General features: G+C 41.5%; 1 protein-coding gene across 14 annotated transcripts in view; it reads right to left on the bottom strand.

Annotated features, from left to right (window-relative positions):
• Positions 1-1,575: 1,575 nt before the first annotated feature.
• Positions 1,576-27,367, bottom strand: part of KIAA0232 — a 48,284-nt gene continuing 22,492 nt past the window's right edge. For 10 of the 14 annotated variants that reach the window (XM_083748565.1, XM_083748560.1, XM_083748555.1 and 7 more), the window contains 10 exons: positions 24,250-24,387; positions 19,868-19,934; positions 17,716-17,800; positions 13,036-16,306; positions 11,496-11,604; positions 9,282-9,386; positions 6,278-6,340; positions 5,952-6,050; positions 4,820-4,917; positions 1,576-4,080 (listed from right to left, as the gene is read on the bottom strand). In XM_083748565.1, the coding sequence (XP_083604691.1) occupies positions 3,904-4,080; positions 4,820-4,917; positions 5,952-6,050; positions 6,278-6,340; positions 9,282-9,386; positions 11,496-11,604; positions 13,036-16,306; positions 17,716-17,800; positions 19,868-19,934; positions 24,250-24,297 (4,122 nt within the window). In that variant the 5' untranslated portion in view covers positions 24,298-24,387 and the 3' untranslated portion in view covers positions 1,576-3,903. The remainder of the gene's footprint in view (positions 4,081-4,819; positions 4,918-5,951; positions 6,051-6,277; positions 6,341-9,281; positions 9,387-11,495; positions 11,605-13,035; positions 16,307-17,715; positions 17,801-19,867; positions 19,935-24,249; positions 24,388-27,367) is intronic. The other 4 variants (XM_083748557.1, XM_083748562.1, XM_083748559.1 and 1 more) reach the window with 1 other exon arrangement.

Below are 27,367 nucleotides of genomic sequence, written 5' to 3'. Positions count from 1 at the left end.
CAAGTGTTTTATCTTGTGACTCGGGAACAACCCTGTGCACATGCTATGTAAAAAATTCCCACTACCATTTCAAGGCTTTAATCTAATACTATCCCAGTCTGTAGCATAAATAGCAATTGTAGCAATATATTTTCTATTTTAGTGTTTCAAGTAACTATTTGCTACTTAAAAGGAGTTTGGAGAGTTTGGATTTGATATCCAGCTTGATCACTACCCGAAGGAGTCTCAAAGCGGCTAACATTCTCCTTTCCCTTCTTCCCCCACAACAAACTGAGTGAATGGGGCTGAAAGACTTCAGAGAAGTGTGACTAGCCCACGTTCACCCAGCAGCTGCATGTGGAGGAGCGGAGACGCGATCCCAGTTCTCCAGATTACGAATCTACCGCTCTTAACCACTATACCACATTGGCCCTTAAAAGTAGGGATAGGCAATATATGATCCAAAACTGGTTTGAAGTCCATATTGTGATATCCTTTTCATAATTTTTGACCTGGCAATATATTGTGAATCATGGTATGTGGGTGGATGCACACGCATGCAAATCACCATGTGGCAAAAACCGTAAAACCAGCCAATGCCTCTACATAGCTCCATCCTTATTTCAGATATTGTGATATACTTGTGATATAGCTTAGTGATATACTGTAATGTTGAAAACCAGATAGAGGCCACCCCTACTCAAAAGGTTTCAGAAATTTTTGTCCCATTTGGCTGTTGACTTCTTGGTAAGCTGTTAGAATTCCTTGGTAAATTCTTGTACAGTGGTACCTCGGGTTACAGACGCTTCAGGTTACAGACTCCGCTAACCCAGAAATAGCACCTCGGGTTAAGAACTTTGCTTCAGGATGAGAACAGAAATTGTGCTCTGGTGGCGTGGCAGCAGCGGGAGGCCCCATTAGTTAAAGTGGTGCTTCAGGTTAAGAACAGTTTCAGGTTAAGAACAGACCTCCGGAATGAATTAAGTTCTTAACCTGAGGTACCACTGTATACTTAAAGGTCTTGTTCCTCTGTTGGCCTGGGCATTTTGGGAAGAGAAGCAGGCACCATTTTTGAGTGCTGTATTCAGCTCTGTTTCTAGGTTATCCTAAGACAGGGGCCAGTGACCTTTTTCAGCCGTGAGCCAGTCCACTGTGCCTCAGACCTTGTGGGGGGCCGGACAATATTTTTTGGGGGGGAAATGAACCAATTCCTATGCCCCACAAATAACGCAGAGATGCATTTTAAATAAAAGCACACATTCTACTCATGTAAAAACAAGCTGATTCCTGGACCGTCCGTGGGCCAGATTTAGAAGGCAATTGGGCCGCATCCAGCCCTGGGCCTTAGGTTGTCTTCCCTGTCCAAAGACTTTGTTTCAACATAGGCTGTTAAGAGTTCTCTCTTTGGGTGGGAGGGTCATGCCTGCATCCTTTGTCTTACCTTCAATAAAATTGCTGCAGTCTGACCTTTTAATCCAACACAGGGATATGTCCCACCACAGACAAGCCCAGGAGCTCTCAACCTATGTAACCTTGTGTCTCATAGCGAGTGGGAATTTTGTACATTGATTATAACAACAGACAAACCAACAAAGCTGTCCTTTTATCTTTTTATTTGGTGTTAAGTAACTCCACAAAAAACAAATTCAGTTACTCTGGTGTATGTGAAATCAGAACAATACAACCACTTGAAGCAAAAAAGTAGAAACAAATTCAGCCCAGGAATGAAAAAACTGATCCTTCAGTGCTATGGATATGCAATGCGCCTCAGACCACAGTGCATCTCAGCATCTCCACTTTTAAATTATCCTTGCAAAAAAACAAAACACAAACTCACACGTCAACCTCCTCCCTGGAAAGCTTCAGAATTTTCTCCATTCAATTATGGAACAAATAAATATTATTTGTTATTGCCCACACATGAAACATGTACATTTTCAAAGGTGTTAAAATATTAAATCATAATGTAACCAACAACCCTTTCACTGAGATCTACCTAAATAAGCTGAGTTTTAAAAAGTGTGGGTTCTTCTCGCCCACTGCAATATTTCCATTTGGTCATTTCTTATTGTAATAATGACTTACTAGTTTAGTTAATCATTATGATTTATCAGTCTCGCTCTTTTTGCTTTCATGTTGACAGACAATATTCTCAGTGCATGTGCTATACAACTTTTTTTAAGGAAGCTCCAGAAGAAAGTAAATATATAAAAACTTATCCCGAATCTCAAATAAGAAAAAAAACCCCAAACACTCTAAAGATTTGTTGTATGAATGCTAAAATAATGTAGCTTAAAAGCAGTTATTAATAACATTTCCCTGGAAAGTACAAACCAAGCCAATGGAGTAAGTTTCAACAGAAAGGATACATGCAGTCTTACAAGGTGTTGATACCCTAGATCTTAAGTCATTTACTATCAATTAAGAAAAGGCAACAAAACTCAAATTTAGTTCAGCTCACTAGCACAGAATAAAAATTTCAAAGCCAGTTCAGCTTAATATTTGAAACAACTATAACTGTTAGGAGTTTCTTGCCTATCAAAAGTAATGGCTTAGCATTTTCAAGTCAATAGTAAACTTTCTGCACTTTCTGATGTCTTAAACATGCTGCTATTGTATAGATCTTTTTTTAAAAACTATGAAATGGTAGAAACCAATATTGCCCCTCCTGGCTCTTAGGATTTGCATAATACGTTAGTAGCACAAGGAGTGGATAGTCTTGCACAGTTACAACTTGACAGATGCCTTGACTATGTTAAAATAAACTTTAAGAGCAGGTCACATAAAGCAACAATCACTACTGCAATCACACATGTAAGTCGCCATCACGTTCCCCACTCCCACCCACAACACACAACTTACTCCTAACATTCTCTCAGGACACAAAGATCGCTACAAGATTTACTAAATTAGAACCACAATAGTAGCCAACTGCAGGAGCCGCAGGATTTGTTTTGAGTGACACACTAATCCTTCGCCTATAAATTACCAAACACTGAATTCCAAGATTATTTTAGTTATTCAAGCAAAATCTTTGCAGCTTGTGAAAAAGCTCATCATCCATTAAATTTATCCATTGGGTTTAACAGTGCAACCCAAACTACACTTACACCTAAGTACCATTGAAGTAAGTGTGCTTGGGAATCAGGACATAGTGTCATTTTGTTTTTAATCATCTACTTTACAGTACTGAGCCCTGAAAGAGATGAACAAAGAAATGAGGGGGAAGGAAGAAGAGGAAAAAAAATAGTGTTTCTTTCCCAGGCCTGAAAAAATCCTTGGCTTCTTCAGTTAGCAAGAACAAACAATAGTTTCAACTGTGTTAGTTTATATGTGAGTTAAGAGGAGAGATCCTAGAAGAGAAAACACAGTTTCTGAAAGTCTCTAAAGCACAGCCCTAGTTTTCCTACTCCAAAGTTAGAAGATCTTAAAGACTGGACAAGCCACACATGTTGTCCTCTCACATTCAGAAAGGCACTGATAGATTACAGTGTTAAGTATTTATCTCCCAAATCTTAAAAGCCAAAAGATAAAATATCTGAATAGCTGTGGACACTGCAATGCTAGTTAGATAGTAATACTGATAAGGCTACAGTTAAAAATAAAAATAACTGCAGCTAAGATGCAAAAGAGCAGTGATACTACCATGACAAATCACATGCACATCCATTCTTGATTTGACAACACAATCTAATCTAGGTCCAAATGGCTAAGGAACTAACAGTTTGGAGGGAGAGAAAAAAAGCCTTCAATGGGACAATGTTCCCAACTATTGAAAATAAAATATCAAGAAGAGAAAGATAAATACACTTCTGAATCCATTAACCCAAAGGGAAAATCAATTCATTGCTGAGTCACAGACCTTCAGGAAGAGTTTTCCATCTCATGCTATTCTTAAACCATACTTTTTTTACTCTGCAGTTTTTATAGCTGAGTTCGAGAGAAAAGCTCTTCACAAGGATCTCCCCATCCATTTCCACCTTCTGATGCTGTGCCTTCAGAGCTGGGGCTGTCACTGGAGTATAGTTTTTTCCTAATGCCATTTGATTTTGTTTCAGAACTTCTGGGATCTGCACACCTTGCTTCATGTACAGAAGAAACCTATAGATTTAAGAAATTAAAATGTAGAATACAGCTTTGCAAAAGAGAATATAAAATTTCCCTTAGTAAATAAACATTCAAACATTGTAGAGTGGAACCTTGGTTCTAGAACGCCTTGGTATTCAAACATTTCGGCTCCTGAAAGCCAAAAACTCAGAAGTGTGTGTTCCACTTTTCAAACCTTTTTGGAAGCCAAACATCTGATGCGGTTGTCGCTATTGTTTCTGGGGTGCCTGCGCCAATCAGAAGCTGCGCCTTGGTTTTCGAATGTTTCGGAAGTCAAACGGACTTCTGGAACGGATTACGTTTGAGAACCAAGGTACCACTGTATGGTAATCCTATATACAGAAAAGCTAAATCTCAGTGTTACTGCACTATGATTACACATTTTGACTGAGATCCAAAGAGAGTTACATGCACACAATAGGGACTTTCATTCTCCCCACTTCTCACTGCACCCTCTGGGGCCCATCACATCTATAAGAGGATTCAACATGATGTGAAAAGCTGTCTGAAAAGGAAAGTCAGCAACTGCTCCTCTGCAACCTCCAGTGCCTGCCTTCTTCAGGCACTCTACTCATATGAACCCTTTGCAAGCCTTATTTCTCCCTGCCCCTCTCCACAAACTGAGAGGCAAACCTCTGAAATGGGGAATCTGCTCTACTCACTGGGGTTCCACATGTGACTTAGAACTGATTTCCAGTTGCGCTGGCTATTGCGAAATATTTGCTAAGCTTACCATATTAAAATCTAGAAGATGTTCTCCACACTGCGATATTTCTTCCACATCTGCAAATTCTCCAATATTGTTCTCTCTCTTGACATTTGTACAGCATTCTTCCAAAGTTGTATTTCAGATAAGGGAGAGAGAGAAAAACAGAATTCCATTACAAAAGGTTTTTTGTTTTTGTTAAAGTTACCTTTCAGTGGCATAGTGTCTTTATTATGTTTTAAACAAAAGTATCCAGTTTGGTCAATTAAGATATCAAAAGACAAGCAGAACTGCAACAGAGGCTAGTGAAGGAAACAGAGGGATCTCTCATCAGTTCAATTGGCCAAGTGACTAAACAGAACCATGGTTTTAAAATGTTTTACTTCTTACATCTTATTTTAATACAGTGGACCCTATAGTTACATACCGCTCTGGATACATAACTTTTGGGTTACGAGCGTGGTGAACCCGGAAGTGTACACTTCCAGGTTTCGCCATGTGCAGAAGTGCTCTGCACGCTTGACATGTGCACAGAAGCACTCAATTGCACCACGCGCATGCGCAGAAGCAGCACCTCTGCCTACAGACTTTTCGGGTTGCGGATGGACCCCCAGAACTAATTTAATTCGTATCCAGAGGGTCCACTGTATCTTACAGTTTAGCATCAGTTCTTCTGGCTCCTTGTGCAGGCCACTTTTATGATCCTGCTATGCCAGTGCTCATGATGTCCACCCATTAATGACACACAGAAGTCACAAACATAGGCAAGATACAGACATTCAACCCAGGAGGGCTGTTGTGGATAATCCCTTCCATTGTATGTCCTCTAAAGACATCTGAGGTGACCAATAAGGGGAGAGGCTTCCCTAACTGCTTAGTCACCATAAGAAAAGCAATTCAGTCACAGATTTTGTTGAACAATATCAGTTGTGGAGTGAGGCCTGACAGTACCACAGAGCGAGGGTTGCCATATTTTTGTTTCCACAGGAGTCCTCTGCCTTCGAAAACATTGTTAACAGCCAGAGGGGTTCACTGGTGCAGACTTCTCCGAGTGCAGCTGCACCTGTTTGCCACACTGCCTGTCATTCAGCTTTCAAAGGCACAAAAACCTGTAGGAGCAAAATGGTAGCAACTCTAGAGAAAAAAGCTGCTTTCTCACTGGCGGTTGCTGAAGCTGTAGACATCCCTTGTGGTCTGCATGTCATGATCTGCGAAGAGCATTCTTGCTTCTGTGTCTGCAGGATGGTTGCTGGATTGCCTGAGGAGACAAGAGAAACATAGGCAAGGTGTTACAAGACGTTAGCTGTGACCCAGGGTAATGAGTAAATGAAAAACGATGCCAACGCTTAATAGTCTTTTTATTCTAGATGCCACTGCCTATGTCCTTTTTCTTCAAACAAGAATGCTCTCACCTCTTTAACTCTGCTGGCGTCAGTATTTGGAAAGACCCATTGGATATAACATTGTTCTGGGCAAAGTACTTACTCATCAAATGTAGAGTGTCTCTCTCCTGCGACTGTTCTGCTTCAATGTAACCTGGTTCTGATCCTGCAAGGGAGAATACATTACAAGTTTTGCTAGCATTAAGAAAAGGTGGAGGGCTTTTATTGAAGTTGGTTGCACTTCCCTTTGTGGGGCAGGTGGGTGTGGACCAGGTGTGCAGCCTGGGAGTCATTCTGGACTCACAGTTGTCCATGGAAGAACAGGTTAATTCTGTGTCCAGGGCAGCTGTCTACCAGCTCCATCCGACATGCCGGCTGAGACACTACACACCCGCAGACTGTCTCGCCAGAGTGATGCATTCTCTGGTTATCTCTCGCTTGGACTACTGCAATGAGTTCTATGTGGGGCTACCTTTGAAGGTGACTCAGAAACTACAACTAATCCAGAATGTGGCAGCTAGACTGGTGATTGAGAGTAGCCACTGGGACCATATAACACCAGTCCTAAAGGTCCTACACTGGCTTCTAGTACGTTTCCAAGCACTATTCATAGTGTTGTTGCTGACCTTTAAAGCCCTAAATGGCCTTGGCCCAGTATACCTGGAGGAGCATCTCTGCCCCCATCATTCAGCCAAGACACTGAGGTCTTCCTCCGAGGGTCTTCTGCCGATTCCTTCACTGCGAGAAGAGAAGTTACAGGGAACCAGGCAGAGGGCCTTCTCAGCAGTGGCACCATCCCTGTGGAACGCCCTCCCATCAGTTGTCAAGGAGATAAAAGAACTACACAACTTTTAGAAGATACCTGAAGGCAGCCCTGTATTGGGAAGTTTTAAATGTTTGACATTTTATTATGTTTCTATATGTGCTGGAAGCCACCCAGAGTGGCTGGGGAAACTCAGCCAGATGGGTGGAGTTATAAATAATAATTACAACTATTTGCTTTTTCCAGCGCATGATGAGAGCTCACTGGGATTTGGACAGTCTTATAACCTATTAGGTAAGGGAAGATTCTCCAGTCAGTTTAGACTCTTCCTATAATCTAGGGCAGTGGTTTTCTTTTTAATATTTTATTGAGGGGAAAAATATATATGAACAAAGACGTACAGATACCACAAATACACATAGAAACACATATGCTACCTATACAAACTAAAGCAAGACACCTTACCCATCCCTGTCACCTCCCTCCATCACGGATCGACTTTCTTCTAAAAATCTTCATCTTTATCTCTTACAACCCTTTCTGATTTTATTTTCACCTTTACTTTACATACTTACATACGTAATCTATACTTGCTAACCATATATTTATATTCACACATCCACTTTACACATTTAATCTATGCATATTAACATATTCTTTTCAGAGCAGCATTTTTCCATGTATTCTTCAAAGCATTTCCATTCTGATTTTAAATTTTGATTTGTTTGAGATCTTATAATTGCTGTTAATTTTGCCAACTCTATGTATTCACTTAGTTTATAAATCCATTCTTCTTTAGAGGATACTGTCTTGTCTTTCCATTTGCTGGCTAGAACTATTCTGGCGGCTACTGCGGCATATAAAAAAATTATTTTCTTATTCTGTGGGATATCACTCCCTATTATGCCTCAGGTTTTTTCCTATGGAGATCCTGAGCATTTTTTTTTAAACTCATCATGTATTATGCCCCAGAAGGTTTTAATCTTTTCACATCTCCAGCAGACTTTCCGCCTTTCCAACATAAAATAGATTTTAACTTGTAAAAGTTTTGTGAGCTTGGCTGGTGTCATGTACCATTTAAAGAACATTTTAATAAAGTTTTCTTTGATACAGTAGCAGGCTGTGAAATTAATACCCACTTGCCATAGCCTCTCCCACTGTTCTAAATATACAGACCTGCCAATGTCTTGGGCCCATTTTATCTGAGCCTCCTTTACTTGTTCATCCTTCATGTCTCACTCCAATAGGAAATCATACATTTTGGATAAAGGTTTCGTGTATTTTTTTTAATACTATCAATTGGAATTTTGAATCTTCTTTGCCAAAATCTCTTTTAATATCTGATCGGAAAATGCTATTCAGCTGATTGTATTGGAGCCAGTCAGATAAATGTTGCCTTATCTCCCGGTCTGGTTTTAACTTTAATTGGCCTTGGTCTTCTGTTATTAACTGCCTATATGAGGCCCAATGTCTGCATGTTCAATTTTCTAACAGCATGTGCTTCCAACGGTGATATCCACCATGGAGTTTGTGGCTCCAATAAGAGGTTGATATCTGGTCCAGACTTTAAATAGAGCATTTCTGAGAATGTAACTAGTAAATCCGCTATGCACTTTAGCTTTATTATAACCGAGAAAGGCGTGCCATCCAAATCTGTTACAATGACTTTCAAGGTCTAAAATGTCTGTTCTTTCCAGTGTTATCCAATCTTTTATCCAGATTAGACATTCTGTCTAGGGCAGTGGTTTTCAACCACCGTGCTATAGCACCCTGGGGTACCTTGAATGATGGTCAGGGGTGCCATGGGCAACACTGGCCTCTGCCCCTCCCTCCTCTGGTGCCCTCTCATATCTCTGCCTCCCAAAGGCTTCTACAGCTGTTTGTTGCAACAGCTCTGGCTACAAATTCCCCAGGTGAATGGTGCCTTGGGGGCTGGCCAGGGGGTGCTTCCCAGGCCCCTGTGGGACAGTGTGAGGAGGCCCCTCTCCTTTGGGCAGGGGGGTCAACTGGGCTGCCCAGAGGACTCCCAAGGAGAGGGGAGAAGAGGAGGCTGAGGGAACACTCCACAAGGGAGGGTGTTCGAAAACGGGTGAGGGGCTGCCAGCTCTGCAGGCAAGGGGTGACATAACTGGGCTTCTGAGTCTCAGAGCAGTGCTGCAGAAAGAATGTTGTTGGTCAAGGGAGCCATGGACCTAAAAAGGTTGAAAAACTCTGTTCTAGGGTAGAAGAGGAAAACTCTGCACATTTTGGGATGCTTATAAGGAACAGATGGAGGATGCTCAGGAGTCATAGTTTAAGGAATGGACCACCAAATCCCTGGTTACCCATCACCCACCCAGATTACCTATGTAGGGTGGCTTGTCCTTCAGCTTCCAGTTGCTGCAGTGGATTTGGGATTCCTGGTGCATGTGTGTGTCTGGAGTTCGGAAGCAGAGTACCTGTAAAGGGTCTGAGAGCACAAGAGTTATCCATCTACCCTTCCTATCTTCCTTGGTGGTTTGTTGTTTGCACAAAGCACCTTTTAATCAAGTTCATACTTGTATAGTCATGTGTTTCTGGACAGAGAGAGTCCTAGCATGATGTATGAGTGATGTTCCCTTGCCAAAGCTTATATACTCCTGGTGATGTGTTGCGATTGGCTGCCAAACTGGAATCTTATTCTGAGATTTGGGAAAGACAGAGGCGGCAGCCATCTGAAGTGCTCCACTAAGAAAGTGTTTGGATTCTTGTTAACACCTTTTTCATAGGAGTAACACCAGGGGCAAGATCAAGTCCTATGTGAGCAAAGGATTCCAACTCTGCTCCATTTCTCTTCAGTCATTCCCCCCATCCCTCGGCCTGCTTGTTCGACAGATGTCTTAACAATGGTTTTATGGTCCCCAGTTGTAGCCCCTCTGCACCCCAATTAGGGAGAAAACTTGGCTTCAAGAGAAGGTTTTTCCCCAAGCCTAATTGGTGTGCGCGCGCGGGGGAGATCTTCCTCAAGATTGCAGCTGGGGAGGGAAAATTAATCACTCTTCAGGAGGATCACTCCTACCTCCCAAATCAGGTTTGGAAAGAACTAAAATGCTTTTTCTAATCTTAATTGTGAGGGCACTTGTGTGGTTGTGATGTGTGAGTGGTTGTGGTGTACACTAGGCCTGGGCGTTGTATCAATACATGGGCTGGGACCGGTATGAGGGCCAGACAGCAATGGCTGCTTCACCTGCAATAAATACTGGGTAAAACCGCCATCGAGCTCTGGCCCTCATATCCCAGAGGGACTGCATAGGAAGGAGGGTTCTTTATATTGCTCCGCTGAAGCGTGTGCGGCTGCCGTGCCTCAGTGGGGCAGTTTAATGAAGCCCCCGCTGAGGGACCTTCAAGCTGGAGGCAGGGGGCTTGATCAGCTGAGAAGTGGGCTTTCTTGAACCACCCACTTCTCAGCTGCATGAGCCGGAGTGGGAGCTTCTTTAAACTGCTCCACTGCTGGGCATAATTTTCTCTTTGGGCCCGTAAAGCTTACAATGGCACAGAGAGAAATAAAAAAGACCCAAGTGTGGAAATGAATCAAACAGAGGCTAGATATTTCTATTATTTTCTTGGATTAGCAGGAAGCTAGTTTAAATGGTAACATTCCTTTGTAAGATTGTTCATTTTTAATTAAAAGCTAAAAGTTGCATTTCAGCTGACTGAAGCACAATTGTTAGTTATAGCTCAGTATGTCTTGCATGTAGAACCTATGTAGAAGGAAGTAAAGCACGATTACATTCCATAGCACTTACTCCCAGGTAGGTATGCTGCATGAGATGGTAGTCATGACACAAAATAAGTTGGTCTCTAAGGTGCCATACAACTCTGTGAAATACTGGGGCATTCATACATATTAAAAATTAAAAAGCCAAAATCCAAAATTCCCCATATTTTGATGCTTATACTAGAAATAACATTCACTTTACTATTTTTTAAACATTTTTTAAACATTTGAGTATACGGTCTTTGACATATGAAGGAGAACTGTAAAAAGCAGTGCAGCTATTCAGAAGTCAAGAGTTTTTTTTAACGCATGTGTTCATCAACCTACATAAAACCTTAGCTATGCAACTTCAGTTTTTAATCAGACAATACAGTGCTAATAAAAAACAGTGTTGATAAAATGTTTATAATATTGTTGTGTTCTCCTGGGGGGACTGGACTTCACAGCCAGCCATAATTTGTAGACCCTGTCTGAAACATCCCAGAGTTTCTCTTTAGCATGCAGACATCCCTCATGTTTTTCATTAGTCCCATTGTAGCTTCATTTCTGTCGGCACTCGCCGATTCAGTTGTGAGATAGTAGCTAAGATTAAATATAGATGACCACTCTTAATATGCCCGAAACTACTTTGTAAGCTCACAACACTATTGCAGTGATAAGAATGCATGGGAAGTAGGTGAGTGGCAATTCCCCTCCAAAAGTATGTTTAGCATACGGCACTTAACGGTTACAACTTGGTACATGCTCAACTGCATTCACCTTCTATTTCTGCTCAGAAATAAAGTGTTCAATTCATTTTAAGTAAGTTAAAGATGCTGCTACCTTCAAACTGTGATGCAGGAAAGAGTGGTGTATAAAGAGCTTTCTCCCACCAGCACTGCTTCGCTTGATTGTAGCTTATTTTCTGAAGATCATTATTCAATACAGGAAACTGTTTTGAGAATAGCTGTATTTTAGTTTAAGAGATAAAACACTGCACTAAACTGCACTTCTGCTTACTGATTAATCTGTAGCCAAAATACGTTACAGTTGCAAAGTTTGTGTTTTTTGATAGAGTGACTATATAGAACCAGTTACGCTCATGCAGCATTGACTGAGGGATCAGTCCCTATGAAGCTTATTCCCAGATTCAAAGCAGTCTGTTTCCCAAGAAACAGAAGAGAATAGCAGAAGGTGCTCAGCCTTGAGATCAACACCTATGTTTGAATTGGATCCCAGTTCACATTTAATCCCTGTTTGGGCATGACAGGTGGAAAGTCATGTGTGCTGCATTCACTCAGCTGCTCTGTAGTTCTCTGGCTTGGGGCCCTCAAAAATCCTCATATTGATAAGAGCAGCCATTTTTTAAAAACTCAAACAGCTAATAATCCATGCTTTAAATTTTAATTTTAAAATATACCGTATATACTCGAGTATAAAACGACCCGAATATAAGCCAAGAGACCTAATTTTATCACAAAAAGCTGGGGAAGCCTATTGACTTGAGTATAAGCTCCACACCACAAACCTCCTCGTGGGCCGGAGTGCGTGTGTGTGCGCGCGCAAGCGCACACAGCAGAGGGGGCTTCTCTCTCCCCCCAGCCCCTCCCGCCCCCCTGCCTACCTAGGGTGCTGCCAAGAGGCTGGTGGCAGCAGCGGTGGAGGAAGAACAAGCAACAGGGCTGCTTTCCGGCTGCTCATTCTGCCGCCGCCGACAGCGGCAAAGGCGGAGGAGGAGGAAGGAGCAGCCTGAAAGGACCCTCACTCCAGTATAAGCCGAGGGGGGCTTTTTCAGCATAAAAAATGTGCTGGAAAAGTCAGCTTATACTTGAGTATATACGGTACTTTAAAGTCACAAATTCAACCTAGCCTTTCAGTTGCTAGATTATATAGCATGACTGGAGGATAAATTCTGAAATCCTCTATCTTTTACCCTTCATTAAAAAATTAATCATAACAGTTGGATCAGGACTATACATTTTAGGCAGGTTGTCAAATTCTTCCAACAAGCAGCATAATACAAGAATAGAACAATCATTTTAGAACACCTTGGAATATTTACACAGATTCTTAATATAGTGCAACAGCTATACCCTGCCCAACAGGGCAGCAAGCTGCAAGAAAATGGTATTGTATTTGCTCACTGAGAGAGGTTTGTTCTCTTAGCAGTCTGTCTCTTTCATGTTCCTCTACTGCTTTCTTGAGTATCTTTGAGTTTACATGTGTGAACAATGTTGATCACAACCTATTTAACACATTAATGTACGGGTAATTCATAGCCAACATGCCTTTTGTGATGGCATTAAGGTTCCATTTTTCTGAAATATGTTAGATCTTTGAATTATACAAAAAAATTTACAGAATATATCTCTCAAGAACATACCTCTTTCAGCTGTGCTGAAGTAACAAGATTATCTTCATATGAATTATCTCCACAACTGCAAGACTTGTCTTCCTCTTCTTGTGGTTCTACAACATTGCAACTAGTGTTAGGGTTTTCCACAGCCATCATGTCTTGCAGGTCTTTTATACCACATTCTAAGCAAGAACTCTCGTTTTCCAACAGCAATATTCCAGATGATTCTTCCTGGGAATCCAGAGATGTCTGTGCACTCTTTTCCATTCCACACTTCTTTAATCTAGGAAGGAACTTTCCAGACTCAAGTTCCAATTTGCCATAATAATGCCCTTCTTTTTCTGCATCTTCTTCCAGTGGTTTAAGATCTGCTTGTGGATCATCAAACACTTCTGTCTGTGAAGGGGCAGGGATAATCCCCTCGTCTTTCTCTGATTCAAAGTCAGATTCACTTCCACCACATGGAGAAAGTTCAGATGCAGAAATGGGGCGAAAGTGAGTTCTAGGAGAAATTCGTATAGCTCTGTATTGTGTTCTCCCAGCACCACATATTCTAGGACGAAAAACTTCCCTATCAGAATCAGAGCAAAGAATAGATTTGGGTTTAAAGCAAGGGCTGAAGGATGCAATTCCTTCTGGTTCAAATGTACATTCTACATGAAGAACTTGTGAAAATGGATTATTCAAATCAAAGGAAGAGAATGAATATTCAAGACCAGACTCTTCACCTTGAAAATTACCACAAGCTTCTAACAAGTCTTCATGGAAGATAAATGAAAAACCCCTATTTAATCCACGATCTCCGCACTTCAACTGCTCACTCTGTTCAAACGATACTAAAGGTCGCCATAACTGTCTGTGACCAGGGGCAAAGCTGTTTCCTGGTGTCATGAAAACATCTGTACCAGCTATTGTAACTACATCAGAAGTTGCACACTGTAGTAAGTTTCCTTTTGGATGGTTAGGCGGCACCACTGCCCACTCTCCATCACTGTTAAAGGTTTTGAGCTCCCCATACACACCACCAAGAATAAATGAACTTTCTTTATCTTGGTTAATATCCCATGGTTTGGAGGGTGTAGTATAATCCCCACAATCCACTTCTGATAAATTGTTTGAAGCAAAAGCTCTTTTCTCCAAATTCTCTTTCTGTCCTTCCCACAGATGGTATTCTGATCTTTGCACTGCTTTGTTAGGGTCCTGAAGAATTTCTACCTTTGTGTCATTTAAGCAACAGCAATAATGATTTACATCAGTTGAAAATAGCTCCTCTTCTACACCATCTATTTCTATAATTGCTGCAGAATTTCTGTCTGTCATATTTGTCCAGATGTCTTTAATAACCCCTGAGCCATAGTCATCTTCATGTGGACTGCTGTCACTACACACTTGTGTAGATTCATATTCTTTATCTTCGGCTTTTTGTTCTAATTGTATACCACATATAGATTCTAGTTTTGATTTTTTTGTAAAAACTAAGGTAGGCATTTCTCCTAAAGGTCTAGTCTGTTCCGGGCAGGTTTCCTCCTGCAAAAAATCTACAATTTCTTCATCTATGTAACTTGAAGATACTCTGGGAACTACATAATTTATCTCATCCGAGTTAAATTGAGGGGATTCTTCAAATGGAATATTTAAAGTCTCATTGTCTGAACGTGTTTCTTCAGAGTATGACCATGGACTACAAGTTCTTGTTGATAAATTAGAACAGTGTTCGTTTTCATCAAAGGCACTATTTTTGGTCCATATTAACAATCTAGACTGTGTTTTCCCAAACATACCAACATTGCTACTAGAATCTGTATTTTCATTTCCCAAACTGAATTTTTCTAAAGGAAATGGTAAGACAGAATTACTGCATTGCACTTCAAACACGGAAAAAGAATTTAAACCAGACCCTTCATTAGTATCTGAAAACAGCTCTTGATTGCCTGCAAGCATGTGAGAATTAAGCATTGTGCTGTCTAAAGTAGGAGAAAGTCTAATAGGAGAATCTCCTCCAAAGCTTTCCCCATCAGCATCACCAGAGCTAGAAGACGAACAGCACTCCCAAAATTGAGCTAAATTACTAAGATCTTGTAAGAACCACCCTTCAGCACCAGAGGTGGCTGAATCTGCCCATATTGCACTTTCCCCTTGCAACTCCATTCCATCAAACACTATGCAACATTCTGCCTCAAAATCAGTCCCCTCTTTACTTTTCTGCCGAATCATATTCAAAATCCGACTCTCTCCTTCCATCTTGCCTGAGGCACCAGAATCCAACATGGATTGGTCAATATCCACTTCATAGAAGTGCGTTAGTTCTGACAGATGAACGCCATCTGAGTGTGTATCGTCCTCTGGTTGAGAACACTTTGAGGTCCTAGTGAGGCCAATGTCCTCATTTAGAACTGCAGGCATTTCCACAAAATGGCCATCAATGAAAGTACCTGCTGCGAGGTATGTTTTATTAATATTATTGTTGCTAATGCAGAGACCTTGCACCGATTCAGCTAATTCTTCTACAGCCTCCGAAGTTGCATCACATGCATCTTGCCTATTGCGGTACGTCGTCTCCAGCTTGCTTTTTCTACTCAGGGGAACAAAGTATTCAGTAATTGGCTCAGTATACCATAAGGGCTCTTCCTTATATTCCTTCTCATTTCTGCTATCAAAATATAGCTCTTTTCTCTCGTAGTTCCCAGTTTCTTTCCTTCTAATTTCTTTTAATGGCCGTTTACCTCTTTTACAGAGTTGTTTGATAGATCCATTACTGCTGCTGCCACCATGAATTTTTCTTTCAGACTTCTCACCAAATTTTGCCAAATGCCTGCTTTGTCCATTGCGACCTTTTTTACTCCGAACCTCCCTTGTTTTATGCCTGACTTTAACACATTTTGTAGTTGCCTTTAGTTCACCTTGATTACCACTAGAATTTGAACCTTCTTCACTGGAGCCAGAAGACCAGGATCGCGGGCGTATCTTTCCCTCAGATTTATGTCGGACTTGCTTTTTATATAAAACAGATTTATCTTCAACACTGCTACTTCCAAACTTATTCTCTTTTTCATCTTTATCCTTTTTCTGTGTGGTTCTATCATGGACAGTGGCATGCACTTTGTTACCATTTCTCTCTTTGGAAATTTCACTTTCACTAATACAATCCTTTGGAGATGATGTATCTGTGCTAGTTGCTGGGGCAGTAGAAGAAGATGAGGAGCTGGAGTAAGAACAAATTTTGGATTTATTCCACACTGTCATAATTTCTTGCAGGCAAACAGGTTTCTTGGAAAGAGGTGGGAATGCTTCATAATACCTGAATGGAGAAGCGAAAAAACAAATAAATCAGGAATAAGTTTCATATGCAGGACTTACTGTAGATGTGGATTTGACACTCAATCCTTCTCTCATAGCTTACTAGATGAAAGGGGGATGATGACAGACAAGGGTTCCATTTATATGAAGGGGCAATTGGAATGTCTCAGACACTCCCATACCTGTATCGCTTGGGGTTTGTGGGCATCACGGGAATGATTACTCATTATGCCCAGACATCCTGGCTCACTGTACCTGCACATGAGTGTCCAAAGTCTCTCTGCAGAAATAGGTGGGCCCTTTCTGTCACCTCTGAAAAGCAGTGCAAAGTGGGAGGCAGAAGGAAAGGTTCCATCCAGTGCTTTTTTCTGGGGGGGGGGGATGAAGGGGTACGCGTACCACTAAACATTCTGTGAATCTTAAGCTTGGCCTCATTGAGGGGCAGTATTTCAATGAGTAGGAAAATGACAGTACCCCTAAACACTTTGGGGGGGGGGGGAGCACTGGTTCCATCCGTGTCAGGAGGGGCACAGAAACACAGATCTCTAGAGTCTCTGGTGCCCAATGTTGTCACCATGCATGAAGGGGCAAAGAAGCCAGATGTCCAGGAGACCATCTTGTTAATTCATGTTATCTTCCTCAACAGGTTGTTCACTATACTGCATATCATGAAAAATAAAAAAGTGTCACTGAAGACAACGTTTCTGACAAAAAAAACCTAACTTCTCCAGCAAGGTGAAAGGTAAAGGACCCCTGCACAGTTACGTCCAGTCTATGGGGTGTGGCACTCATCTCTGCTTTAAGGCCAAGGGAGCCAGCGTTTGTCCAGACAGCGTTTCAGGGTCACGTGGCCAGCATGACTAAACTGCTCCTGGCGCATGGAACACTGTGACAAGTGCACAGAAACACAGTTTACTTTCCCATTGTAGCAGTACCTATTTATCTACTTGCGCTGAACTGCTAGGTTGCCAGGAGCTGGGACAAAGCAACAGGAGCTCATCCTGTCATGTGGATTCGAACTGCTGACCTTATGATTGGAAACCCCAAGAAGTCTGGTGGTTTAGGCCACAGCCACCTGTGATTCATCAAATCAATAGCTTTTCCCTGCCTATTTTTCTCATCCTTAGCGCCTTGTTTGGTAGGACTGATAAACTGGGGAAGCCTTTCTGAGGATGAAAACCAGTATTATCCTTTGTCAAAGGAAAATATAACTTTTCTCATGTATATATTTTTTAAAAATATTATTTTATGATTACAATGCAGACGTAAACATTTTAATAGAAAACAAAAGACTGAATCCCTTATATTAAGACCTGTATATGTTTAACTGTCTATTTAAAATAGCATTTGGATTTTACATCAACATACACAGGAAAACACAGTACTTCATTTTAAAAGAGGGATACCTACATTTCCACCTGATCCTTTGCTGCAGGAGAGAAATCAACTTCAGGAGGCAAAGAGCCCTCAAGTTTTTTGTGAATCTTCTCCTCTGCTAAAAAATAAAATAAGAACAGTCTTCTGAAAATGTGATATCATACTTTCCCTACCAGGCTACTTCGTATAATGAGAAACACGCATCATATTAAGTAATTGTATTTACAGTAGTATTATTGCTTTAATGGTTAAGCACTTTATTTTAAACCTTTATCGTGAATTTTGTCCTCTAAAATTGATCAAATATTATTTGAACACAATCAGGGTAGCCTTATATACATTTGGGATTTAACTAATTTTAATAATTTTCTAAAACACACTCATAAGTTATTGAAGCCATTAAAATATATAAAATATGTCAATACAGCCTTTATATCATGCAGGGGTGTAATTCAAATCATTTGCTCAAATAACCCACATTTCAAAAAAAAAAAAACCCCCCAAAACCCCACATTTCTTTTACAATATAGTATTCTGTTTGGAGACAAGCGGGAAGCAGTTATGAAAGTAGCGGAATAATTAATTTCAAGGAGGCCAGGAAAATTCATTTACCTAAGCTTTCCAAAAACACCAGCTACAAATACAGATAAAAATGTGTTGATGTTCAGCTGTTTGGTAAATGTAAAGGTAAAGGTACCCTTGCCCGTTTGGGCCAGTCTTGCCAGACTCTAGGGTTGTGCGCTCATCTCACTCTAGAGGCCGGGAGCCAGCGCTGTCCGCAGACACTTCCGGGTCACGTGGCCAGCGTGACAAGCTGCATCTGGCGAGCCAGCGCAGCACACGGAAACGCCGTTTACCTTCCCGCTGGTGAGCGGTCCCTATTTATCTACTTGCACCCGGGGGTGCTTTCGAACTGCTAGGTTGGCAGGCACTGGGACCGAACGACGGGAGCGCACCCCGCTGCGGGGATTCGAACCGCCGACCATGTGATCGGCAAGTCCTAGGCGCTGAGGTTTTACCCACAGCGCCACCCTCATCCCTTCAGCTGTTTGGTAGATGAGAGTAAAACGTTTGGGGTTTGAGACTGGAACTAAGATGAGAGCTCAGTGAGTTAAGAGGATGAGATCACCCAGATATTTCTGGTGAACGACATGAATGAGACACAATGTGTTATTTTCTGAAGCCAGGGATGGATCCAAGTGGGGCGATGGCTTGCTTTTCTCTGCTCCCTTCTATCAATCCCACAATTTTAAATTTGTATGTATTACTGCAGGTAAAAGTCTATCTTAAAATGCAATCTAAAACAAGGTCAAGTGTAGGCTTTAACCTCTGAATCATCACTCAAGTGACTTCCTAGATCCTTTGCTATGAAAAGAGAGAATGATGATGACCACCAACTTAAATCTCATTGATTTCAAAGGGACTAAAGTGACAATAATTTATTCTGGCTTGCCTTCCCAGGCTAAATACTTAAGTGTGTTACGGTTATAAGTATTGCATTTTCTTAGTTTCAATATAAACTTTTTCAAGTGCATCTTCAGACTTTTATCAACCCATTAACAACTCTAGAAAGCTGGTCATTGATTGGGGTAGCCAAGATAGACAGGGATGTTCCAAACTGTAATCCAGCAACACCAAGATGGTCTCCCATGGATTACATTCTCTTGTTATGGCTTCACAATGTTCCTTATATATAGTGGGACGGATCTCAATTTACTAAGAAATGTCGCACATCATGACCCAATATTACATCTACAGTCCTTGAAGAACTTGGGTGCAGTTATCATAAAGAGCCAATAAAATGGATTGTACTATTTCAGGCTGCATTGGAGGCTCACGTGACTGAATGCTCCATCACAATAAAAGTATTCCTGTGCTCAGCAAACCAGATAAAAGGCTTGACTTCAATGTCTAAGACTGGGTGAAGCACTCTTTGATGACGCACTCTAAACATGCGAGTTCTCACTAGCAGCCTGAAATGGCAGAAACCTTACGATTTGAGAGACCTGGGTTTTGTTCTAGCCTAACTGAAACCATAGAACTGTGTAAGGTATTGACCTAATGCATCTAAGAATAGTCTAGCCCCACTGCCTTGTGATATTTTATATGAAAGTGTGGTTTATAAATACTTAAATAAATAAAAATAAATAACTCTGAAGATATGTAGTCCAAATGTTTTTCTCACCTTGTTCACTCTGGAGATCTTTCAACCTGCAGCAGAGCTCCTCCACTAAAGTCTCAATCCCAGAGCTCTGTGTAATAATAAAAAAGCTTACAATGACCACTTGGCATTTACTTAATACATTTCAAGTACTGAAAGTGCTTCATATATATTGTCTCCATAAGAGTCTCAGCATGTATCCCCCACTCCAAGATAATGCTGGCAAAGAGAATAGTGGCTTGTATCTAAGCCAACTAGTTAATTTTTGGTTGCAGTGTGAGTAAGTAAATTTCCTCATCTTTGCTCAAATTTGGAGCCACTGGAGCTGCTTTTAAGGAACTAACTGGAATCTTCAGCCAGGAATCTCAGTGGAATGTGTAATTTGGCCTTAAAGATAGGTGTCAAGCTAAAATGAAATGGAGCGGAGGGTCATGTTACCTATCCAAAAGTTCCCCAAAGAACTTTAATTTTAAAACCAAAAAAGGTCAGTTCAATAGCTACACCAGATCTTATCCCAAATAATACAACAACAACAACAACAACAACAACTTATTTGTACCCCGCCCATCTGGCTGGGTCTCCCCCAGCCACTCTGGGCGGCTTCCAACGAAGATTAAAAATACATTAAACTGTCACACATTAAAAACTTCCCTAAACAGGGCTGCCTTCAGGTGTCTTCTAAATGTCAGGTAGTTGTTTTTCTCTTTGACATCTGATGAGAGGGTGTTCCACAGGGCGGGCGCCACTACCTAGAAGGCCCTCTGCCTGGTTCCCTGTCACTTGGTATGTCGCAGTGAAGGAACCACCAGAAGGCCCTTGGAGCTGGACCTCAGTGTCCGGGCAGAATGATGGTGGTGGAGACACTCCTACAGGTATACTGGGCCGAGGCCGTTTAGGGCTTTAAAGGTCAGCACCAACACTTTGAATTGTGCTCGGAAACGTACTGGGAGCCAATGTCAAAAGGCAATCCCAACAAATCTCTAATTTTTGAAATATCAGTGTTATTTAGAACTACAGATACGGAAGTACAGTGAGGGATAGGGGCCAACCAGCTGCTTTTCACTTGATCCTTACACCTTGTCACCTACTGCTTATTTTCATTAATTGTTAGTCTACCAGCTGAAATGTATTTTCAATCATTTATTCAACCCAATGCTCCAGCACATGTCTAGCCTTTGGCACAACACTCTATGTCCCATGCTCTACTACTATGGTGAGAAACCACTGGCCCATGCGCCTAAACAGGCACACATATCCCAGATGGCCTGCAAGACGACCACTTTGGCCAAACAACATCCAGCTGTCACTCACCTGACATCAAGTGATGGACAAGTAAAGCCACAGCTGCATAAGAACAATCAGGAGCCTGAGAGAGAATGCTCCTGTTGGTTCCTTTGCACCATGACTTAAAATGATTACATTTGGCTCTGAATGTAAACTGCACAATTTTTGAGCAGATCATGGAGCTACCCAAGAGCTCTGATCATCACCTCTGTCTTACTGAAACTCATATTGTAACAATGCCCATCATATACAACCTATTTACCCTCCCCTCCCCTTGGCCTGCTGCAGTCAAATGGCAGCTTGATTTCAAGTTCCCAGGAACCTCGGGAATGAATTTGCTTTGAATGTCTGCAAAATCACTCTTCTTCACCTTTCTCAACACACCTCCTGAAAGGTAATGCTGCCGGGGTTGCATGGCCTGAAAGGTAAGTTAGCAAGGCTTGACTGGTAAGAAGCTGTAGCTCCTGATTACTCAGAGCTCTCAGAAGAATCTTGTGAGGAAAAAATGGCTCCAGGGTCTAAAAAGCAAAAGGCAGGAAACCTTGTAGCAGCTTAGATAATAAAAAAGAGGGAGGGGAGTGTATTCATAAAATAAGAAAGACTTTAGCAACAGACTGAGCAGCTGCTTTGCAGTCACTTGAAAGCAAGATTGATATGTTATCTAATCAAATAGCTGATGTAGCACAAACAGCAAACGAGACCAGCTTAAGCACCCAAACAAAACTGCAAGCACTTAAGGTAAAATGGCAAATGAATATTTAGATTTAAAATTTGCTTCTCAACTGGATAGAGAAAAATTTGAAAAAAATTAAACTACATGGGATTCTGGAAAAAGAGGAGGAGGAGATGTGACTGATAGGATTTCAAGTTGGTTAGACAGTTTGAATATGTAACCCCCCATCACTCTCCATGACATTGAAAGGGGACACAGAGTGGGTGCACTAAGAGCAAGTAACTCAGAGGCACCAAGAGATATTGTTGTCTGCTTTGAACGCTACCAAACTAAAAGTCTGATTTTAAATGCCCTACGCAACTATCCGGAACTTAAATACAACTCATTCAGTGTAGAGGCATTTCCAGATTTATGCCAGGAAACTGGCTCAACAGAGATAATTCAGATGTCACACCACTGCGCTGAAGGCTGCAGGGATTTCCTACTGATGGGGGTTCCCATTTAAGTTGTTGGTGCAAGTCAATGGCAAACACATTGCTGCTTCTGATAAACTGCCTCTACAAAATATTATCCATGAACGTAAAATTGCAATCCCCAAAGTAGCTGCAAGGAGTGGAACTAACCTCCCCTCCTCTTCCTCATGGTTCACGCACAGAGAGAAAAAGAAAATGCAAAGCTCTGCAGCAGACTCTCTTCATTCACACCATGGCTCTTAGGCCTTTGTAAAGCACAAACGATTAAACCAAGCACTTAGCCATCAGGCTTATTATGACTAACTCCCAGAGGAGGAGAGGGTGTGGAGCAAAAGATCTTTCTCTGCTTCAGCCCCCCTTCTGTTCCTTGGTGTGCTAGCATAATGCTCTCCACAGCTTCCCCTATTCCAGCCACAGATAGCTGGATGCACCTTGAACAGTTTGCTATGTTAAAAGTTGAAGTTCTCTGTTCTTACTGTTCTCTCCTGTTGAGAGTTTATTGTACAGTGCAATCAACCCTCAAGCATACTGCTGTGTTCTTGCTTCCTCCTTCGACATATTGGATAAGCACCATTTGTTCTCAACTATGGTTATAGCGCCACCCACTGTAAAGGTAATTTCATTAAATGCTAAAGGTTTAGGCTCTGCTGTGAGGTGCTCCAGAGTAGAAACGCTCCTGAAAAAGGAACACCCAGATATAATTTTGATACAAGAGACACACCAAAAAAACAACAACAGCAAAACAACTACACTGCTATTAAAGGGCAAATGGTTGGGTGACCAAACCTGTGCCCTCAGTAAGGGGTGTGGCCATAATGATTGCAAAAATAAATAAATGCCCATTCACTATTCAGGACTCCATAGCAGACCCAAAAGACAGATACCTCACTAGGGTCTGAGAAGGTTTAGTTCCTTAAAGCCTGGTGAAGCCTTCACTAAACTTTTGCATGCCAATAATTATGCAACCCCTGGCAGATCTGCCACCCCACTGACAGGGAATTTACATTTCACTTGTACATGTATGGCCCATTTGGAATATCTTCATATCCAAAGATCTCTGGTATAAAGTGACAAAAACAGATATAGGAATCATCCCAGTCTCAGACGATGCCCAAATTCTATCTCTATAGCAGTGGACTCTCTAAGCCCAAGTTCATTTTGCTGACTTTTGATTCTCTCCTACTAACCAACAAATTGGCTAAAGAAAGTCTTCACCAAGCGTTAAAGTTTTATTTCCTATAAAATGCCATCCTGGACACTAAAATCTCGAGCCTATGGAATGCCATGAAACCCGTCATCAGAGGGTAAAGCCAAAGCCAATCTAGCAGAAAAATAAATAAAGGGAACTTGCTTCTTCCAGACCACACAAGGAAATACAGGACTTGGAAATCTTGGAGGAAGGAGTAGCAGAGTTGTCAGACTTTATCATCCCAGGACCCAAGGAGGTCTTGGGGCCCCATGTCTTAGGCTATGCTATGCGGCTTTTCAATTAAAGCAAATTAAAGCAAATGGTGCACATTATTAATGGTTCATTCTCAGGGGCTACAATTAGTATGGGAGAGTGATCTGGGTCTCTGGATAGAGCGACAAGTATGGGAAACGATGTAGTCTAAACCCCCACTTAAAAGTGATAAATATATATGGCATTGCACTCTCAGTTGTTTCCCAGTTTTCCCCTCACCTCTATATTTTCATTTCATTTTTCTATTTGTATTTTTACATTCATTATTGTTATTGCGTTTTGTATATGCTTATGTCAATAACCATTCTGTATGAAAATGGCAATAATAATAATGAAGTTTCTTATTTTTTAAAAAAAAGATTAAACTTAAGATTTCATATTCAACTGGGATATTTTGAAGGGAAGCTTTCTATAACTGAAATTTACCAACATTACAAAACTAAAATTTATCCACCCCAATACCACATTAAGAATGAGAAGTTACATAGAATTAAACAAGGGTGCTAATTCTTACTTCATCAGAAGCAGAGCGAAGACACTGAACAGCAGCCTGTTTTTTCATTTCTTCTAGTGTTAGATCAGAGCATTTTTTCTTACTCTTTCCCCATTTCTTGTAAGCTCCTTTTTCCCAACCCAGGAAGATGTCATTCTCCTAAAAATAAATTAAAGCGAAGAATAAAAGTTAACAGCAGTATTTGGCTCCATGTTGTTTGCAAGATGCTGAAGACTTTTGTACAAGGATGGCACAAATACCGTGGTGAGGAGCAGAAGCACAATAACTATGTACACAAGCTCCATGATCCCATTACCTGCCCTCCTGACTCTTAGCTTTAATTACAGTAGATCCAGCCAACTAAATTTTCCAAATACAGATTTACAATAAAGATTTAAAAACACAAGAGAATATAATGTATGCATCAAATAACATCAGCAACACTTACAACAGCACATGATAGAGCAGCACAAAAACTTAGGCAACACTTATTCAGCTAAATTGCCTCGGAGTGTAAGCGCCTAGGTGTCCTAATAGCAGGCATGACGAAAGCCTCACTGGGGAGAGTATTCCAGAACTGGATTGCCACCACAGAGAAATCCATTGCCTGGTCACTAATTGACATAGTTGTGAAAACAGAGGTACCCAAAAGAAGGTTCCCTAAAGATGAACTACACAGGTTGACTCAAAAGGAGACAGGTGGTCTATCAGATACCCTGGCTGTAAGCTGTGAAGGGCATTAAAAAGAAACAGATTAGGAGCAAGTGCAGAGTACCATCAGTGCCCCCAATGCTTGGTCCCAGTTGGCACACTCAGTTGGATTTTGCACTAAATGTAATTTTTCAATTAGGCAACCAAACATATAATGCATATAATGCATTAAGTAAAGGGACCCCTGACAATTAAGTCCAGTCACAAATGACTCTGGGGTTGCAGCGCTCATCTTGCTTTAAAGGCTGAGGGAGCCGGTGTTTGTCCGCTTAAGCAGACAGTTTTTCCAGGTCATGTGGCCAGCATGACTAAGCCGCTTCTGGTGAAACCAGAGCAGCGCATGGAAACACCGTTTACCTTCCCACTGGAGCGATACCTATTTATCTACTTTCACCGTGTGCTTTCAAACTGCTAGGTTGTCAAGAGCTTGGACCAAGCAATGGGAGCTCAACCCGTCACGGGGATTCAAATTGCCGACCTTTCAATCAGCAAGCCCAAGCGGCACAGTGGTTTAACCCACAGCGCCACCCGCGTCCCCATATAATGCATTACAGTAGTCTAATCTCTAGGACAGCACAGCAGAGATAACTAAAAGTAGGCTCTGTCCCAGCAGCTGGCACACCAGTCAAACTGATAAATGGCACCTCATGCCACAGAGGCTACTTGTGCCTCCAGCAACAAAGCTAGATCTAGAGCACCAACTGATAAACCTGCTTCTTTATGGGAAGTACAACTCAAAGTGTTGCCTACCAGTACTGACAAGCCACCCACCAACAGCTCTTGTTTGCCTTATCTGAATCCAATTTCAGTATATGGACCGTCATCCAGTCCATTACTGGGCCCAGTTACTGATTCATCCTTTCTACCACCTTATATGAATCTAATGTAAATAGATTCACTCTCTTCACATGGATGGATACGTAACTGCAAGTGGTTGAAATCTTGCTCCAAAGTTGACTGAACACCTGTAGTCGTGTTTACCACATGGCGGTGAAGGCAGCAAAGTCATAATTCACCATGTCAATCACACCCTTGATAAGTGAGCTGGCAGAGTTGTTCCGTGTAGTCCAGAGACTAGTTAGCCAAAATTCAAGGGGTGGACTCCTAGAACATATGGTAACTAGCAGCTACTAGCTTGCAAGGCACTTTATCCCTGATATATGGAGCTCAGTTGATAGAGCATGAGACTCTTAATCTCAGGGTCATGGGTCTGTGCCCCACATTAACCAAAACATTCCTGCAATGCAGGGGGTTTGACTAAATGACACTTCTGGTCCCTTCCAACTGTACAATTCTGTGATTCTATACTTCAAGGACAAAATCTCTAAACTTCATAGTGACATGGATGTTATTATTATAGCAAATCCAATCAGGGTTCCAATGAAGCGTCTGGCCCATTGTTATGGGACCATTTCCAGTTGATGTGGCCTGAAGATGTGGACAGATACTTGAAGAAATTGAGCCAAGCATATGCCCTCTGGACATTTGCCCTTGCTGGCTGGCTACAGCTAACCACAGTGGGGTGGCTGGGTGGGTCTAGAGTGTTGTGAACACATCACTGCATGAGGGGGAGGTCCCAGCCGCCCTTAAATAGGCAGCTACTCCTTTAAAAGCCCACAGTGGACACAATACCTTTATTTTTAAAAAACGTGGTGAAGATGGTGGTTATGGAGCAATTCTAGCATTTATAGATGACAATGATTTTCTCATTATACACTGCCCTTCTGTTCTATGATGTATGTATATGTGTGTGTGTACGCGTGTGCGTGCTAACCCAAGCTTCCTTAAACTTGGCCCCCCAGATGTTTTTGGCCTATAACTCCCATGATCCCTAGCTAGCAGGACCAGTGGTCAGGGATGATTTGAGAAAAGGTTCTTAAGTCGATGATCAACATCTTAACTGAACAAGGAAATCCATTTGAAGAAACTGATTTGGTGTCAATTGGGGGCTCAAAAGTAATTCTAAGTGTTGAAGCTGTCACGTGTGTTACAGAGGCATTTACAATAGGACTGAAAAAGTGTGAAGAATATGTCATGCCTCGTCTTGATCAAGTTCAAAATACAATTCATGAAGTTATTCCAAGGAGCAACCTTCACATTTTTAATAGAACAAAAAGCACCAATAAAACAAAGTCCAAGATTACTAACTTGCGAAAAGACTCCAACTGGTTCTGCAGAGCATATGCCATATCTGAAGTACGGGATGGTGACATTGACGCTTTCTTTTCCTATGAAAAGCAATTGTACCCACCCTCCATTTCAGATGATGGAAAACTCCAAAAACCAACCACAAGTCTGAAATTATAGACTGTATTCAGTCAAAATGTAATGACAACTTTAATCACAGCAAACCAAATGTAACAGTTAAAATATTTGATGGAGCAGCTGTAATCCACAAACGTAATCTGGGCAATGTCAAAACATTTTC

The sequence above is a fragment of the Podarcis gaigeae genome, assembly GCF_964106915.1.
Source record: "Podarcis gaigeae genome assembly, chromosome: 7".
Taxonomy (NCBI): Eukaryota; Metazoa; Chordata; class Lepidosauria; order Squamata; family Lacertidae; genus Podarcis; species Podarcis gaigeae.
The sequence above is the reverse complement of the archived record's forward strand: the minus strand, read 5'-3'. Positions and strand labels throughout refer to the sequence as shown.